The following is a 15,250-nucleotide window of genomic DNA, read 5'->3' as shown; positions in this document are numbered from 1 at the left end:
GCATTCCCTTATGTCACCCTGTTAAAAAATAAATGAGGTTCAACTCAAAACACAGACATTTTTATTTGTTTTTTTATTGCTTTTTTATCTGACCTTTTACTGCTAGCCGACTTACCCTATTTTATGGCGAGTCATCCAATTTCCACACAAAGAAGAAAACAAATCTTTTGCAGTTTATCTTGGCCCAGCTGTTTATTATTTAGGGTTTCAATTTGTGAGCAATTGGACAATGTAACTACGATGAGTTCCCTTTGAACTGGGTCCAAAATGCCAGTTTCTAATCAAAATAGCAGTCTTGCTGTGTCATTCCGGGCATGGATTCTCAATAATTTTTTGTGGGTCTAATTTACAACAGACATGTCTAACAAATGTCGTGTGGCTTCGGGGGCTGAATTTTCAAAGGAATTTAAGGACTCTGGAGAATGTCCAAATTGGCTCAAATATGGCCACTTTGAACCCAAATGGCAGACTTATTGTACCTTTTTGGGCATGGATTTTTAAGACTTTTGTGGGTTCTCACATGATAGGCATTACTACTAAATTTCATGTTGTTATGTGAAACTGGCTTCGGGGGCTGAATTCTCAAAAGAATTGAAGAACCCCTGAGAATGGCCAAATTGAACCCAAAATGGCCACTTTAATCCAAAGTGGCAGACTTCCTGTCTTTTAAGGCATGGCTTCTTGATACTTTTTTGTGGGTATACTCATGATAGACATTTCTACCAAATTTCATGTTGCTATGTGTAACTGGCTTTGGGGGTTTAATTATCAAAATAATCGAAGGACCCCTGAAAATGGCCAAATTGACCTAAAAATGGCCACTTTAATCCAAAAAAGCACACTTCCTGTGTCATTTTGGGCTCAGCTTCTTAAGACTTTTGTGTGAGTCTACTCATAATAGACATGTCTACCAAATCTCATCTTGCTAAATGAAATTGGTTTCAGAAGCTCTGTGTTTTTTTTTTTTTTTTTTCCTCCCTCCAGAGTGGTGCCTCCATAGTGCTTTCCTTGGGCCCTAAACAAAATTGTACATTTCAATTGACAATTATTTTTACTGATATGGAAAAAATCCAAAGACAAATGAATTATTATTCAAAACAAAAATTTTTTTTTTTATTTTTAGGATTTTTCATTTTCAATTTTATTTGGTTCTTTCATAGTAACCACGTCATTGTATGCAAAACTGAATCCATTCAAGAGCAGCATCAGTTCTTGTTTAAAGAGCAAAGAAAAATAGTGTCTAGTGTTTACATGATCTTATCTGATATTGTTCATGTTGATATGGTGACAAAAGAGCTAATTAACCAATTGAATGACATTTTTTTTTTTTTTTTTTTTGCACGAGGACAGCAAGTCACTAACATTCATGAAAAGTTGCAGAAATCCCCTTTATGTCAGGAAAACAGAAGAAATTAGCCCGGATGACAACATCCCAGGTGAGAAGCTGCACACGTACACGTGCACACACACACGCACCCCTTTACAAACAGCATACACACACACACAAACAAACACACACACTAAATGGCGTTTGTGCAAAGATAAATGAACTACATTCAGCTACTTGTGATAGTGCAATATACACACACATACATGCGCACACACACGCACGCACGCACTGGTGGTCCCATCTCAGTGGCGACTCCGGCGATGAGCTGCTCGGGCTTTTCCCTGCAGGATCTGATCCCACCGCTACACAGACGGAGACACACACAGGAAGTTGAGCGTTGTTATCGTTAAAGGGACCCACACACAGGTCACCAGGTCAGACAGAAACGCAAGGATGGATGTAAAAAAGAAAAACTGTTTTCCCCCAACACACACACACACTCATAGGACAGAACCTCATACCTTGACTTTACGTCCCATCTTGTCCTTCCACTTCTGCACGATGGAGCCGTCAATCAGCAGTAACCTGCAACAGACGCCCCGCCACCTCCACCTTGTCAACCATTTCCCATCACGGTGCTAAGCTAGCTACCGTAGCAGACCTACCTGGACGTCTCCTCATTCTCGTATCCCATAATGAGGTACTCGTCTCCGGCAGTGACAGGCGGACATTGGCACGAGGAGGAGTAGTGAAGAGTGATCGTTTCTCGGGGGATGTGTACCAGAGAAGACTTAAGGACCTCGCGAACCTCCACCACCGCCGTGGGCTCCATGCTGCGCGTACGGACCTCACGCACACGTGCACGGATCACTGGGCGGATCACACATTTGATTCATTCCGTGGGGGAAATGAAATTGTCGCAGCAACAATAGTCACACATACTAAATACTAATCACAGTGGTAATATAGGACAACTTGCACGCACACAAAAACACAGGGCGCACAAACAAATATGCACACACAGAAGAACACACTCACCCAGGAAAGGACACTCACAAGCACAGACACACACAAGGCGAGATACAAACAGAAGGACGCACACACACTGTTTGAGGAAGACTCCGCTGTTGTCTGTTGTACAAGTCGACATGTTTTCTGGATTTCTACTAGGCCCCGTGTGTCCGACGGGATTCCCACCGGATGGGACTAAATATCACAGTCAGTCACGTGATTGGGCAGGAGTTGGGAGCGAAAGTCACGAGGAGTGCAAACCATGACGGTGTTTCCACTCCCGGGGACTTTCCAGGTGTTAATATCTCCAAATCAACAATAAATATTTTCCCACGGCTTGCAAGTGCACGTAAAGGTCATTTTTACACTTGCCCTTAAATACAACACTAATGCCAGCCAATCACAAACATCATTTCATGTTGGCCTTGCACGACAGCCGCAACCAGCTCGTGACAAATCTCCGATTGTGGCAGCAATGAAGCGCGCGTACTTCCCACACAGCGGGAAATTTTACAGCATTCGACGGATTTAGAAGTGTGTGTGTGTGTGTGCTGTGTGTTTGAAGACTACAAAATGTTTTGCAAATTTACAAAAATTTCCACAGACACGCTCAAAGTGACGGAAGTTATTCCACCCATAACTCAAAAGTTTTACCACAAAGTTTGAAGCACATTCCGATTGTTCAACATGTCTTCAGGGGCATTTAAGGAACCAAGTCCGACCTCTGATTGACTGAATTAAAAGCTCTGTCACAATACTTTAGTCCACATACAGTGGCTATAAAAAGTACACACCCCTAAATGCCCCAAATCAAGTTCAGATGTTCTAATAGGGTTTTCTTGACATTGTTTCCAACCGCATCATCACAGTTGTTTGTTGTATTCGCCCCTCGAAAATGTCATGATTTTTTAAAATTGAGTTGTCCAGGTTGCTGGCTGCATTAATGGCTTTGAAAGTTTTGAAAGGATTTGTCCTTGTCTCATTTTTTTATGGTTAAAAACCTGACATCTGAACAGCGGTCTGTAGATTTTTCTTTTATATATAGTACACTGTAAGCTGATACATGAAATATTATGTTGTATAGTTAAGATAAACTCACCATAGTTGTAATTGTTCTTCAGGTAGGTTTTCAAACCCATCTTGACTGTCTTACATTTGCAGCGATCTACACACACACATGCGCACACATGCACGCACACACACGGAGAGGGTCAGTTTGTGTCTCTTGGTAGCTCTGCCTCCCCAAAGTGTAAGTTTACCAACGGGTCCTCTGCAGTGAAGGTTGTTGGCGTCCAAGGGAAAGTCCGGACTGGATTCTGTCAATCAAATTAAAAATTCACTTTATGGAATTCTCTAAAAAAGAAATGCTTTTGATATTGTTTGTTTTGGTTTGGGTTGTGTTGAATTGACCTGGGTTGCACCTGGCCGGGTCCTGGTAGTACGGATCTGCAAACACGAGAACACAACTCAGTGGGACACAAGTTGAAGACCAATTCCCACATTATATACTCCACAAAGGCAGAATGTACTCCTTAGTCATCAAGTGATTATGACTAAGGAGTACATTTGGCATTCAATATTTATTTTTAGTTTAAGGACTTATTTCTAGCGGCACGGTGGCCAACTGGTTAGAGCGTCAGCCTCACAGTTCTGAGGACCCGGGTTCAATCCCCGGCCCCGACTGTGTGGAGTTTGCATGTTCTCCCCGTGCCTGCGTGGGTTTTCTCCGGGCACTCCGGTTTCCTCCCACATCCCAAAAACATGCATAAATTGGAGACTCTCAATTGCCCGTAGGTGTGCATGTGAGTGCTAATGGTTGTCTGTTTGTATGTGCCCTGCGATTGGCTGGCAACCAGTTCAGGGTGTACCCTGGCTCCTGCCCGATGACAGCTGGGATAGGCTCCAGCACGCCCGCGACCCTAGTGAGGAGAAGCGGCTCAGAAAATGGATGGACTTATTTCTGTGCAAATGCGTTTGTTTTTTTAATTTACCATATTCTTTTTTGACACATTTTGTTTAAAGATAAAGACAAACCAAGATGACAAAATGGTTTTATTTAAAATGTTTTTGTTTTTATTTTACATTAACCTGGTGAAATTTTCAGGTCAATAGCACATTTGGAAGTATATTTAGTGAGAAAAATGGTGATGTGTTAAATACTTATTTCAGCCGCTGTGTGTGTTTTATATATATATATATATATATGTATATAGTTTTGATTTTTTTGTGTGTAAGTACTTTTGATTTTGGGGATTTTTGTTTATTTTACTAAATGCTTTGATCACTTTTGGATTGATTTGTCTTTGTGAAAATGTACTATTCTGTTTATGTGGTAATTTTTAGTTTGATCACTGAGTAAGACATTTTGTTCTTTTCACTGAAAATGTCAATCATAATGTTTTGTTTGTATTTATAGCTGCTGTTTTTTTGGTTCTTTTTCAGCAGTACCTGGCCCCTCAGCCTTGACGATGGCCTCGGGTGAGATGCAGACGCCGCGGTCATAGAGGGGTAGCTCACTGCAGTCCAGGCTGTCGGGCCAGCTGTGGTTGTAGCGCTTCATGACAGGCTCGCAGCCCTGCTTGGCGCGCTCACACACCGCCTTGCACGGCTTGATGGGCTCGTGCTGGAAGTCGATGGTGCAGATGGGAGCGTACATGGCGCACAGGAAGAACAGCAGGTCGGCACTGCAGCCCGTGCCTTAAGGTAACAACATCATAGTCACAAAAACATATGTATGGAGCATGTTTAAATCATATGTCTGTACTTCTGATATACAGTAACATATCAACAACTGTGTGTTCTCATACGTCCACTTCCACGTCACTCAACCGAGTAGACCCACCTTTAAAAGGCATACATACATTCACAGTCCAAGTTACTCTGGTCAAGAATGTAAAGACGGTGACCAAAGTGGACAAAAATAATACCTGCTTATACTGCATTGTTTATTGATGAGTAAGAGTATGTGTGAAACTTCTATAAATAATAGCATAAATACTTGGCCGCTACTCTGTGGATTTCGTCCATTGCGGGTGTGGTCTGGAGTGTAACCACTGGAATAAACGAGGTTTTTTTTTGATGAGATTCAAATTATACCACAATATAAGTCATTTCAAAATAGCACAATCATTAAACAAAACGTAGCAATGAGGAAAATATGATGCTTACTATTCAGGCATCAGCCATATTTCCCCAAATTTAGATGTTAACTTATGAACACAACTGTACATCATAATGTCTATACCCCTCGACTTTAGCTTGTTTAATGTACTGTATGTCAACACAATGTTGCATATTTACATAATGTTGCATGTCTAATGTAGCATATTGATATATTTAATGTGTCACCTCTTCATTCATCTTGCGTTCCGCTTATCCTCACTAGGGTCGCGGCCTCTAGCTAGTCCGCTAGCTTAATGCTCACACAAAATGCGTAATGCCATAGACGGGCTAACGATTACCATCTATGTGGCGGTGTTAAAATATAACGTGTAGCACATTACAGATCCTAATTGGAAAGGGATGCGTCCGTGAAGTGACACGCATATGCACGAAACACTAAGTCGTTAGGCACTGTGTATTTATGGAAGTAATATGGCCCCTCTTGTAGGCCTCAGTGGTGATGCAATTGTGGCAATTTCAAGGATTTTGTGCAACCGGAAACAACATTTTCGTATATTTATCACTTCTCAAGCATCTTCTTTTTGCTGATGACTCTTTTCTACTCCTTCATCTGCCATTGCTTTTCGCACCCGTCTGTTTTTGTGACGTTTGACGCCTTGTGATGACGTGTAGGTCGGATGACCGCAACCTGAACGTCCACACACACACTGCAGTAGCATCGGCTACATATCCAATTCATATCCACGTACAAAAGATGCCTGGGCCATATTTTAAAAAATCGGAATTGTACTGTTCACATTGACATGAAAAGAAATCGGATACATGTTGTCACATATGGGCAAAAAAATCGGAATTGACCTGGGGTATGAACATAGCCTTACAGGAGTTGTGAGACTCTTACTTACTCCACCTTCCCCCCCCCCCCCCCCCCCCCCCCCCCCCTGCCCACTCTCTTCACCCCTTGCTTCTGGCCATTGTTTCAACTTTTGGAGTGACCGATAAACATGTTATTTCCTATTGACATTATGTTTGATGTTGTATATGGCTCTGCGGTGCGTTCAAGGGGGCGTGGTGAGCAGAGGACTGTCAGGGTCAGGCCGGTTCAGAGTCCGTCTGAAGTTTTTGGCCCCTCTTTCCGTCCTTTGCTCTGTCATTAGCATTCTTCTGCTCCTCTGTGTTCCCAACCGCTTCCGTCTGGGAAGCAAACCTCCGCCTCCTGACTGACAAGCTCTTCGTGCTGCGCGTTTTCATTGTGGTTTTACGAGGACAAATCAAATCAACACACAAGGAGACACAAGATGACACATAAATACACTAGAGGACACTCAGTCAACCCAAGACGACACACAATCAGCACTAACACAAGACGACAAAAAAAATCGCACAATTAACAAACACACAATCAAGACACAATTACACATGAGGACACACAAGACTACACAAAAACAATTGATCACCACACACACAGAATGACACAGCACACACACAATTGAGGCACAATGCGACACAATTAACACACAAGATGACAATCCAAAACCAGCACAAGACGACACACAAACAAGTGGACACCATCAACACACAAACACAAGACCAAACAACCAACAGACAAGACACACAATTGATAACAACAGACACAACACAAGATGATATACATTCAACATGCGCGCAATCAGCAAATACATACAAGACACAAAATCACCATCACAAATCAATATTCGTCAAGTCTGTTTTTCAACAGGCAGGCGTGGAAGAGGTTCTCGCCCTGCTTGTCTGTGAAATTCAGCTTTGTAGAACACTGTAATGACTGACAGATGCCAGTAGATGGCAGTTTTGTATCGCTTTGGATTTGAGATCAGAACAACTTCTGAGTTTGAGATAACGATGAGGCGGCGTATCGCTGCTTGAATCATCGATTATAAGGGAGAGAAATGCCAACACGATGGAAGTCGGGCAAGTTTAGGCCCCTAACACTCGAACAGAGTATGTATATGTATGGTATAACCGAGAATATGTTAGGGTAGGTGGTAGAAAGTGCGTGTTGGGATCATGAGAAAATATGACCATGCAGTGATTTAACGTCACTCACGGCACATTTCGTAGTCAATACCCTCCAAAAGTATTGGAACGGCAAGGTAAATTCCTTTGTTTTCGTTGAATGTGTATGCTGAAGACATTTGGATTTCACATCAAAAGATGAATATGCGACAAAAGTTCAGAATTCCAGCATTTATTTCAAGGTATTTACATCTAGATGTTAAACAACTCAGGACAGATCACCTTTTTTTTTGAACACACATTTTTCACGTGAGCAAAGGTATTGCTACGTGACTGGGGGTTTCTAGTTGCTCAGTTGTTGCCTTTTAGATTCATTGCTTAAACATCGTGCTCGTTTTTTGGCTTTGGGTTTCACCTGTGAAAACTGCATTTGCTATTAAGCAAACATGAAGACCAGAGAGCTGTCTGTGGGAGAAAAGCAAACCATTTTGAAGCTGAGAGAAGAGGCTGTCAGCTTGGGATTGCAACTGAGAATATGTTCTCAATTGCCCGACCTCCATAAATAAATGTTAAATGGAAAGTAAAATAAAATATCTGTAAATAAATGATTCTTTTGCCGTCAAAAACATTTCCTCAGTCTTGTTTTTGTGATTTTACAGTTGGAGGTGTCACATAAGCAAAAAATATCAGCGTCAAAGTCACAGTTCTGCTTGACCTGATTTGTGTTTTATTCACTTTTTGGTCAGACACCGGTCTTGATGAAACCAACCCATATTCTACCACTGATTACTAAAGAAGAGAAAACAATATAATTTTTTTTCAGGTGAAAGAATAGACTACTATTTCTTTTGGTAGGTTTGGTGCTTATATTGTCATAGAACACAATATTCTGTGGGTCTTGCAAGGTCAGTCAAAATGCCCTTGAACGGCTACATGGAAAACTCAGCTTGCAAAACCGCAAACAGCTGCCAGTCAAAGAGTTAATAACGCTCTTATGGTGTCCACAGTTTGACCCTGAAAGCGATGATTTTCCCTGGAAAAATATTTCCAAATCCAAACAAGTTAAAGGTAAAGTTTAAAAGAGTCAAATAAGATGTTTGCGGAGCAGAGGAATGTGCAGAGCGTGCCGGCGAGCAGCCCAGCTGGTCACACACACAAAAGCAGGTTAACATTTGATAGCATAAAACTGATATGATATTATATGATAACATGACTCAGCGGAGATGTTTTGGGACGACAACAAGGAGACAATGTGAAGCTTGCCGGATATAATGTTTGAAACGCGTCAGGGTGCAATGTCAAAGTGTGAATACAATATTCAAACATAAACTGACACACTTATACAATGGACTAAAGCTGTGATTCTCAAAGGGGGGTTATGCGTACCACTCATGGTATGCCAAAGAGTCACTGCTGAAGTCCAGTTCAGTTGGGATTGTGCCAAACAAATCTTGTGAATGACTTGCTGCGGTGTGACCCCTAATTGGACAATCGGATAGTTGCAGCACTATTTTAACTTAATCAACCCAACTATAAACTGATTCAATAATAGCACAGAAGAAGACCAAGACCATGAAGACTGCAAAGAGGGACCGGACTAAAACTAATTCCGAAGATGACAACGAATAAGACTGTACTAAAACAAAAAACGAGGGAGACAGGACTAAAATGAAGAAAATGAAGAAAATAACAAGATGACCGGATTAAAACAAATAAGAGGAAGACGAGGACAGTCAATACTGGACTAAAGCAAAGATGAAGATGGCGACGAAGGCACAGATGAAGAAGCCGAAAACTAGACTAAAATGAAGACGAGGAGAAAGACTAATGGAAAATGAAGCTGTTGACGAAGAAGATTAGACTATAACGAAGAAGAAGACAACAACGAGGAAGACTTGACTCAAACGAAGACACGGATGCGACTGGAACCTGTCCTAAACGAAACTACTCTGCACAATCTTGTCAATTCCAGACGTTTCTTTGTCCTTGTCAAACCAATTACGACGAACTGGACGAGTGACTTAAATGACTATCATCACTTTAACAAGCGGCTCTGTCATTAAAGTGTGATCAAGTTTTAAAGCAACAGGTAGTAGTGTAATTGGAGCATAATTTGAGTATTTTTCGGTAAAGCGTACTGACCGAGGAGTCCCTCGAACTGTTCGATGGCGAGCACGGCGTTGTCCTGCGTGCTGTGGTGCAGATGGTTGGGCATCTTGGTCATGTTCCAGGGCATGGAGCGGCACAGCGGGATCCGGACCGACTCGCACGCCGCTCCCTCGACTGGCGCCGGACCCCCCGGACAAAGCGCGCAGCAGGCGGCCAGCGCCGCCACCAACGTCCCCCACCGCCTCATCGCCAAATTGGCACGAGCTACACGGTACTTGTAGAGTTTGTCAGGAAGGGTGGACCCTTGAGCCGGTGTGCTCGGCAATCTGCTCCCTGTCCTTATGACTCCAAGTCCACTCGCACCCGGGATACAAGCGAGGGGAGGCAGGAGAGGGGTGGGGCACTCTTCTTCTCCTCCTCCTCCTCTTCACACTTTCTTATCCCTCCTCTTACCTCTATCCCCCTCCCTCCTCTTTCGTCCCTTCTGTCCACTCTTCCTGTCTTTCTCTGCTCTTTTCTTCCATTCCCCCCCCCACCCTCCTCTTCCTCTCCGCCTTTTCTTTCTTCTCCCTGTCAACTCCGCTCTTTCTCACCTCTCCACCCTTCCTTCATTCATTTCCCCCCTCTGCTCATCTCCCTTCTTTCTCCAGATCTTCCCATCCCACTTTCCTCCTCTTCCTCAGTGTCCCTTCTTTCTTTCTACCTGTCTAACCCTCCTCTTCCTCCCTGCTTCTCTCACTTTTTTATCTAATCTTCCCCCTCCTGTTCAACACTTCTCTCCTTCTCACCCGTTCATCTTCCCTCCTTTTCCTCACCCCTTCCTTCTTTGTCCTTTTTTTGCCCCCGTCCAATCCTCTTCTTCCGCACCACTCTTGTTCACGTCCCTCCTCACCCCTTCTGCCCTTCTTTCCCCCTCCTATCCAGGTCTCCTCCTTAACCCTTCCTACCCTCTTTGCCCTTTTCAACACTCCTCTTCTGCCTCCTCAACCCTTCCTCCCCCTTCTGTCCACTCTCACTTTCTTCCTCAGCCCTTTCCTCCTATCTTTCCCCACTCTCATCTTCTTTTCCGTTCTTGTCCCAGTCACCTCTTATCTTCCTCACTCCTCCCTCTTCTGCTTTTCACTTTCCCTTTCTTCTCATCTTCCTCTCTCCCTTCCTTCCCCATTGCACACCCCACCCAACTCTTCTCTTCCTCCCCTTTTTTCCACAATCACTCTCTTCTTTCCCCTCATTTCCAATGCTACTCTTTCTCACGCCTCCTTCCGCTTCCTCCCTAGTTGTTTTCCTTTCATGTCCCTGTCAACTCTCCTCTTTCTTGTCCCTTCCTGCTTCCTCTCTTGCTGTCTCCCTTCTTTCCACCCTTCTTTCTCCCTCTGTTCTTCATCTTTTCCTCTTCTGCCCCTTGCCCAACTCTTCTCTTCCTCACCCCTCCCTTCCGACTTCCTCCCTTTCACTCACATCCAATCCTCTTCTTCCTCACCTTTCTTCCTTCCACTCCCCTTCTCGTCCTCACCGGTTCCTCCCTTCTTTCCAACCTGTCTCTTCCTTCTTTTCCTCCTCTTTTTCACTTCACCACCCTCATCCCTTCTTCCATCCCCTATCCCCCACCCTCATCTTCCCGCCTACTTCGTTCTCTTGTCCCACCCTCATCTTCCTGCCTACTTCGTTCTCTTGTCCTCAGCACTTTCATCCCTCTTTTCCTTCCCCCATCCCATCAACCCTTCTCCTCTTCCTCACTCACATCCCCCTCCTGTCCATCTCTCCTTCATGCTCAACCATCCCTACCTCCCTCCTCTCAACTCTCCTCACTCATGCTTACCCTTCACTAATCTTCCTCACTCCTATCCAACTTTCCTTTTCAACCTCATTCTCATCCTTCCTCCCCTTTCCCCAAGCCTCCTCCCTTCTCTTCCTCACCCCTCCTTCTCCCCCCTCTCCTCTTCCCTCCCCCATAACCAGCTCTCCTTTCACCTCATTCCTCTTTTTCTCCCTTCTTTCCTACCTCTTGCTGAGGATGAAAGTCAGTCATTTCATTTAGGTTTGGTGTAAATGCTAATAATGTGTCATCAATTTTGTGTAACGAGACTAGAGCAAAGTAAACGGGGATGAATGATGGATGTAAAAGGAGTGCAGATGTGTGTGATGGATGTGTTTTTGATTAAAGTATCGAATAATCACTTCCAGTCATGGGAAACCCGAGAGGACTTTTGTCAAAGCTTCTGGATTTTAACTCTTCACACTCCAGCCACACAACACAATAGAACACATATAATTGAGTTATGGCTTCACAACACAAAGTGACAGAAATACGACACAATGTGAAACAACATAAAAATCTGACACAATGCAACAAACATGACACAAAGTAACACAAATTCAGGAAAAAAAAACAGAAACACAACACAATCTGACACACGTCACTCAACTCAGTATCTAGAGCACTTTAACAACCACAGTTGTAACAAAGTGCCCTACACATAACACAATGTTACAAATAATAATATAATAACAAATAAGAATCAGAATCATCAGTTATTTGCCAAGTGTGTCAAAAACACACAAGGAATTTGTCTCCGGTAGTTGGAGCCGCTCAAGTACGACAACAGACAGTCAATTGACAGAGAATACTTTGGAGACATAAAAACATAAAAACACAGTCACCGAGGAGTAAAAGGTTACCAGTAATGTGGTAATGCCGGTACAATTTATTTATTTGACAATTGAGCAAAATTGTCAAAAAAAAAAAAAAAGTAAATTAATCAAACACGATCTAACAGAACTATGACACAATGTGACGTGTAACACGACACAGGACAAATACAGCACAAAGTAACACAATTAAACAACAGAACACAAATACAATGTGAGACAATGTAACACAAATACGACACATGGCAAAATCTAACGAAAATGACAGCATGTGACACACGTTGCACAAATAGGAAACAATGTAACATAAATTCAACACAATATATCACAAATACAACACAATGTAATATTAATATGATATAATGCAACACAATAAGAAGACGGAGCACAAATACGAGAGCGTGTAACACAAAACACAAATGCGACACAATTTAACACAAATACAACACAATGTAACCCAAACGATGTGGACCCGAAGCGACCAGGACCAGGACCTCAGGTACGTGACTTCTCTCTGAGGCTTCGTGTTGCACTTAGGTGTCCTGAAAATGTTTTATTTGTTTTTGATAAAACATCCTGCTAGAGTCAAAGGTGAACAGGAAACTAGTGAGTAGAGCTTTACCGGCGAACTGTCCCACATCATTCAATCATTAGAGAACTCCGCTTCCCAGCATGCTTTGCAGCCCTCACCCATATATGTTCAGTATCTCATCCTTTACTGACTGACTGAGTCAACTTTGAACCCCCAGTGCATAAACTCCTCTGTTCTGTTAGTCTTCCTACCAAGTGGGATGACGCTCCAAAGTGTGTGTCTGTGTACGTGTGTGAGTGTGTGCGTGTGATAGAAGTAATGGTTGTCAGATGTTGCAGCAGCAGCTTCTCATGTTTGGGTTGACTTACTGCCAACGCACACATGCACACGCACACACACACGCACGCACGCAGTGGGTTTTCTGACTCATGTGTCAACACACAGAAGGGAGTCCGTCAGCACTTTCTTGTCCTTCCTTCCATCCTTCCTTCATTCCTTCATTTTGCCTCCTCTCGTGTGTGTGAATGTGTGCGTTTGTCATGAGGATCTTATCAACACGACATTTATGTTTTCCTCCTCCGCGAAAGCTCTTCTTCTGATTAAGTGCATTTAGTAGGACAACACAAGCACAAGTACACAACTAGCATGGCTGTGACGCAAATGTGTGTGCGTGTGTATGTGTGCGCGCGCGCGCGCCTGTGTCAAGGGCATGGAAAGGTCCAATTAAAGGCAAAAAAAAAAGTGTTGCTTTGCCTCTTTTTTCGCCGCACTAAAATATTCTCGGAAACTACCAGAATCTTTTCCAATATAAATACGAGCACAGCTGCACACGCACTGACGCAGACACACGCGCATGTGCACACGCACGCGGGCTTCGTACCACATCCAGGAGATGTATCACTAACACAAAGCAGTGGGACAATTTGACAGTGTAACACAATCTTAACACAAGTATGACATACTGTACGTGTAACTAAATGTGACACAATCTCAAACTGGTACGAAAATGTGAACCAAATGTAACACACTGGGATACTATGTAACAGAACCACAACACAACATGACAAGTGTAGCACGTTATGACGCCGTGTAACTCAAATGTGACACAAATAAAACAGAGTGACACAATGAAGCACAATAGCATGTGCAAGGCTCCATTGTGTTTATCTTCCAAACGTCTTTCATTGAGTAACTCGTGTTAATATTTACAGAAAACGAAGTAGCTACATTTCGGTTCAACTGGACTTCATATTGGTTTAGCAGCAATACTTCATAACGTTGTCATCATCATATTTTAACAAGTGTTTTCATTTTGTTGTGATGTTATTGTCATTAATTGTCAAGACTCAAATTTTCCTTCAGGTTCCACTGGTGTAAAGTGAGAATGTGGCGGCCTCTAGTGGACGTTTTCCGTAACCGCATGTCTTTATTGTCCTTTATCTACAACCAAGCATGTGACAATCAACACTGACACATCCTCGCATATGCAGTAGTTTATATGTGCACATATGAGCATGAATTCCTCTCATTTCTCTGTATTGTTCATGAATATTTAATAATATACATAAAGTGGTCATTTCTTTAGGTGCATCATGTAATGCTATACTCTAAAATAATTTCACTGTAAAAGACTGTAAAGTACTGGCAGCAGGGACGCCAGGAATTTAGTTACTTTACAGTGCATTTACTGTAATTTGATTTGATCAGTGTTTTGGATTCCATCATTATCCCAATTTAACAGTGCATCTACCGTAATTTATTTTAACAGTCCACTGTATTATAGATTGCAGTTTGTCAGTGTAATGTAACAGTACATCAATCCTAATTTATTTTAACAATATACGGTATTACTGTATTATGGATTACAGTGTGTTATTCTAATTTAACAATGAGTGTTCGTAGTTTATTTTGACTGTAAATGTATTTTGGATTATAGTATATTACTGTAAGGTAATGATGAATGTTAGTTATTTTAACAGTATACAGGACTACTGTATTTTGGACTACAGTACACGATAGTGGGATGACTGTGGGTTATGGTAATTTGACAGCATATCCCAGTATGTTACTGTTTCTTCATAGAGTAAATCCTGTTGGAATTCTTCTTCTGGTTCGAATGACAAAAAAATGAGTAGCGTGAGAACTTTGACTAATTACTAAGTGTTGCCACCAAAATTGAGACGTACGACCTCAATCATCAGTAATCTGGGCATGTGAAGGGATGATGGTGCCTACTTCCATCGCTTGAAAGAAAAGAAAATACATTGGTGACTGTTGCTCAGACCCAGCCATCCACCGACTAAAGAGTCAGCAGTTTGAATACCAGCTCCGACTGTCTGCCGTTTAAGTACCCTTGGGCAAGACACAGAACCCTAAATTGCCTTCAGGTCGGCATTGTAAATGAGAAACTCAATTCTCAATTGGCTTACCTGGTTAAACAAAAGAAACTATTATTAATTATTATACTGTTAAATTACACTTTGTTCATGTTTTTTTTTTTT

General features: G+C 42.5%; 1 protein-coding gene across 1 annotated transcript; it reads right to left on the bottom strand.

Annotated features, from left to right (window-relative positions):
- Positions 1 to 1,085: 1,085 nt before the first annotated feature.
- frzb (frizzled related protein) lies at positions 1,086 to 10,075 on the bottom strand. Its single transcript, XM_061691213.1, has 8 exons — positions 9,602 to 10,075; positions 4,790 to 5,038; positions 3,752 to 3,787; positions 3,601 to 3,657; positions 3,441 to 3,506; positions 1,996 to 2,200; positions 1,852 to 1,915; positions 1,086 to 1,692 (listed from the first exon to the last, which is right to left on the bottom strand). The coding sequence occupies exons 1-8, from the start codon at positions 9,813 to 9,815 to the stop codon at positions 1,633 to 1,635; spliced, it is 951 nt and encodes a 316-aa protein (XP_061547197.1). The 5' UTR covers positions 9,816 to 10,075; the 3' UTR covers positions 1,086 to 1,632.
- Between the last annotated feature and the right edge of the window lie 5,175 nt (positions 10,076 to 15,250).

Source organism: Phycodurus eques, chromosome 12 (genome assembly GCF_024500275.1).
Source record: "Phycodurus eques isolate BA_2022a chromosome 12, UOR_Pequ_1.1, whole genome shotgun sequence".
In the NCBI taxonomy this organism is placed as follows: Eukaryota; Metazoa; Chordata; class Actinopteri; order Syngnathiformes; family Syngnathidae; genus Phycodurus; species Phycodurus eques.
The sequence above is the reverse complement of the archived record's forward strand: the minus strand, read 5'-3'. Positions and strand labels throughout refer to the sequence as shown.

Excerpts from the sequence above, each read along its gene's own strand:
- frzb (XM_061691213.1), bottom strand. The coding sequence starts at position 9,815 with ATGAGGCGGTGGGGGACGTTGGTGGCGGCGCTGGCCGCCTGCTGCGCG. Across the intron at positions 5,039-9,601 it reads ACAGTTCGAGGGACTCCTCG|GCACGGGCTGCAGTGCCGAC; the intron begins GTCAGTACGCTT and ends TGTTACCTTAAG. Across the intron at positions 3,507-3,600 it reads TCACTGCAGAGGACCCGTTG|ATCGCTGCAAATGTAAGACA; the intron begins GTAAACTTACAC and ends GTGTGTGTGTAG.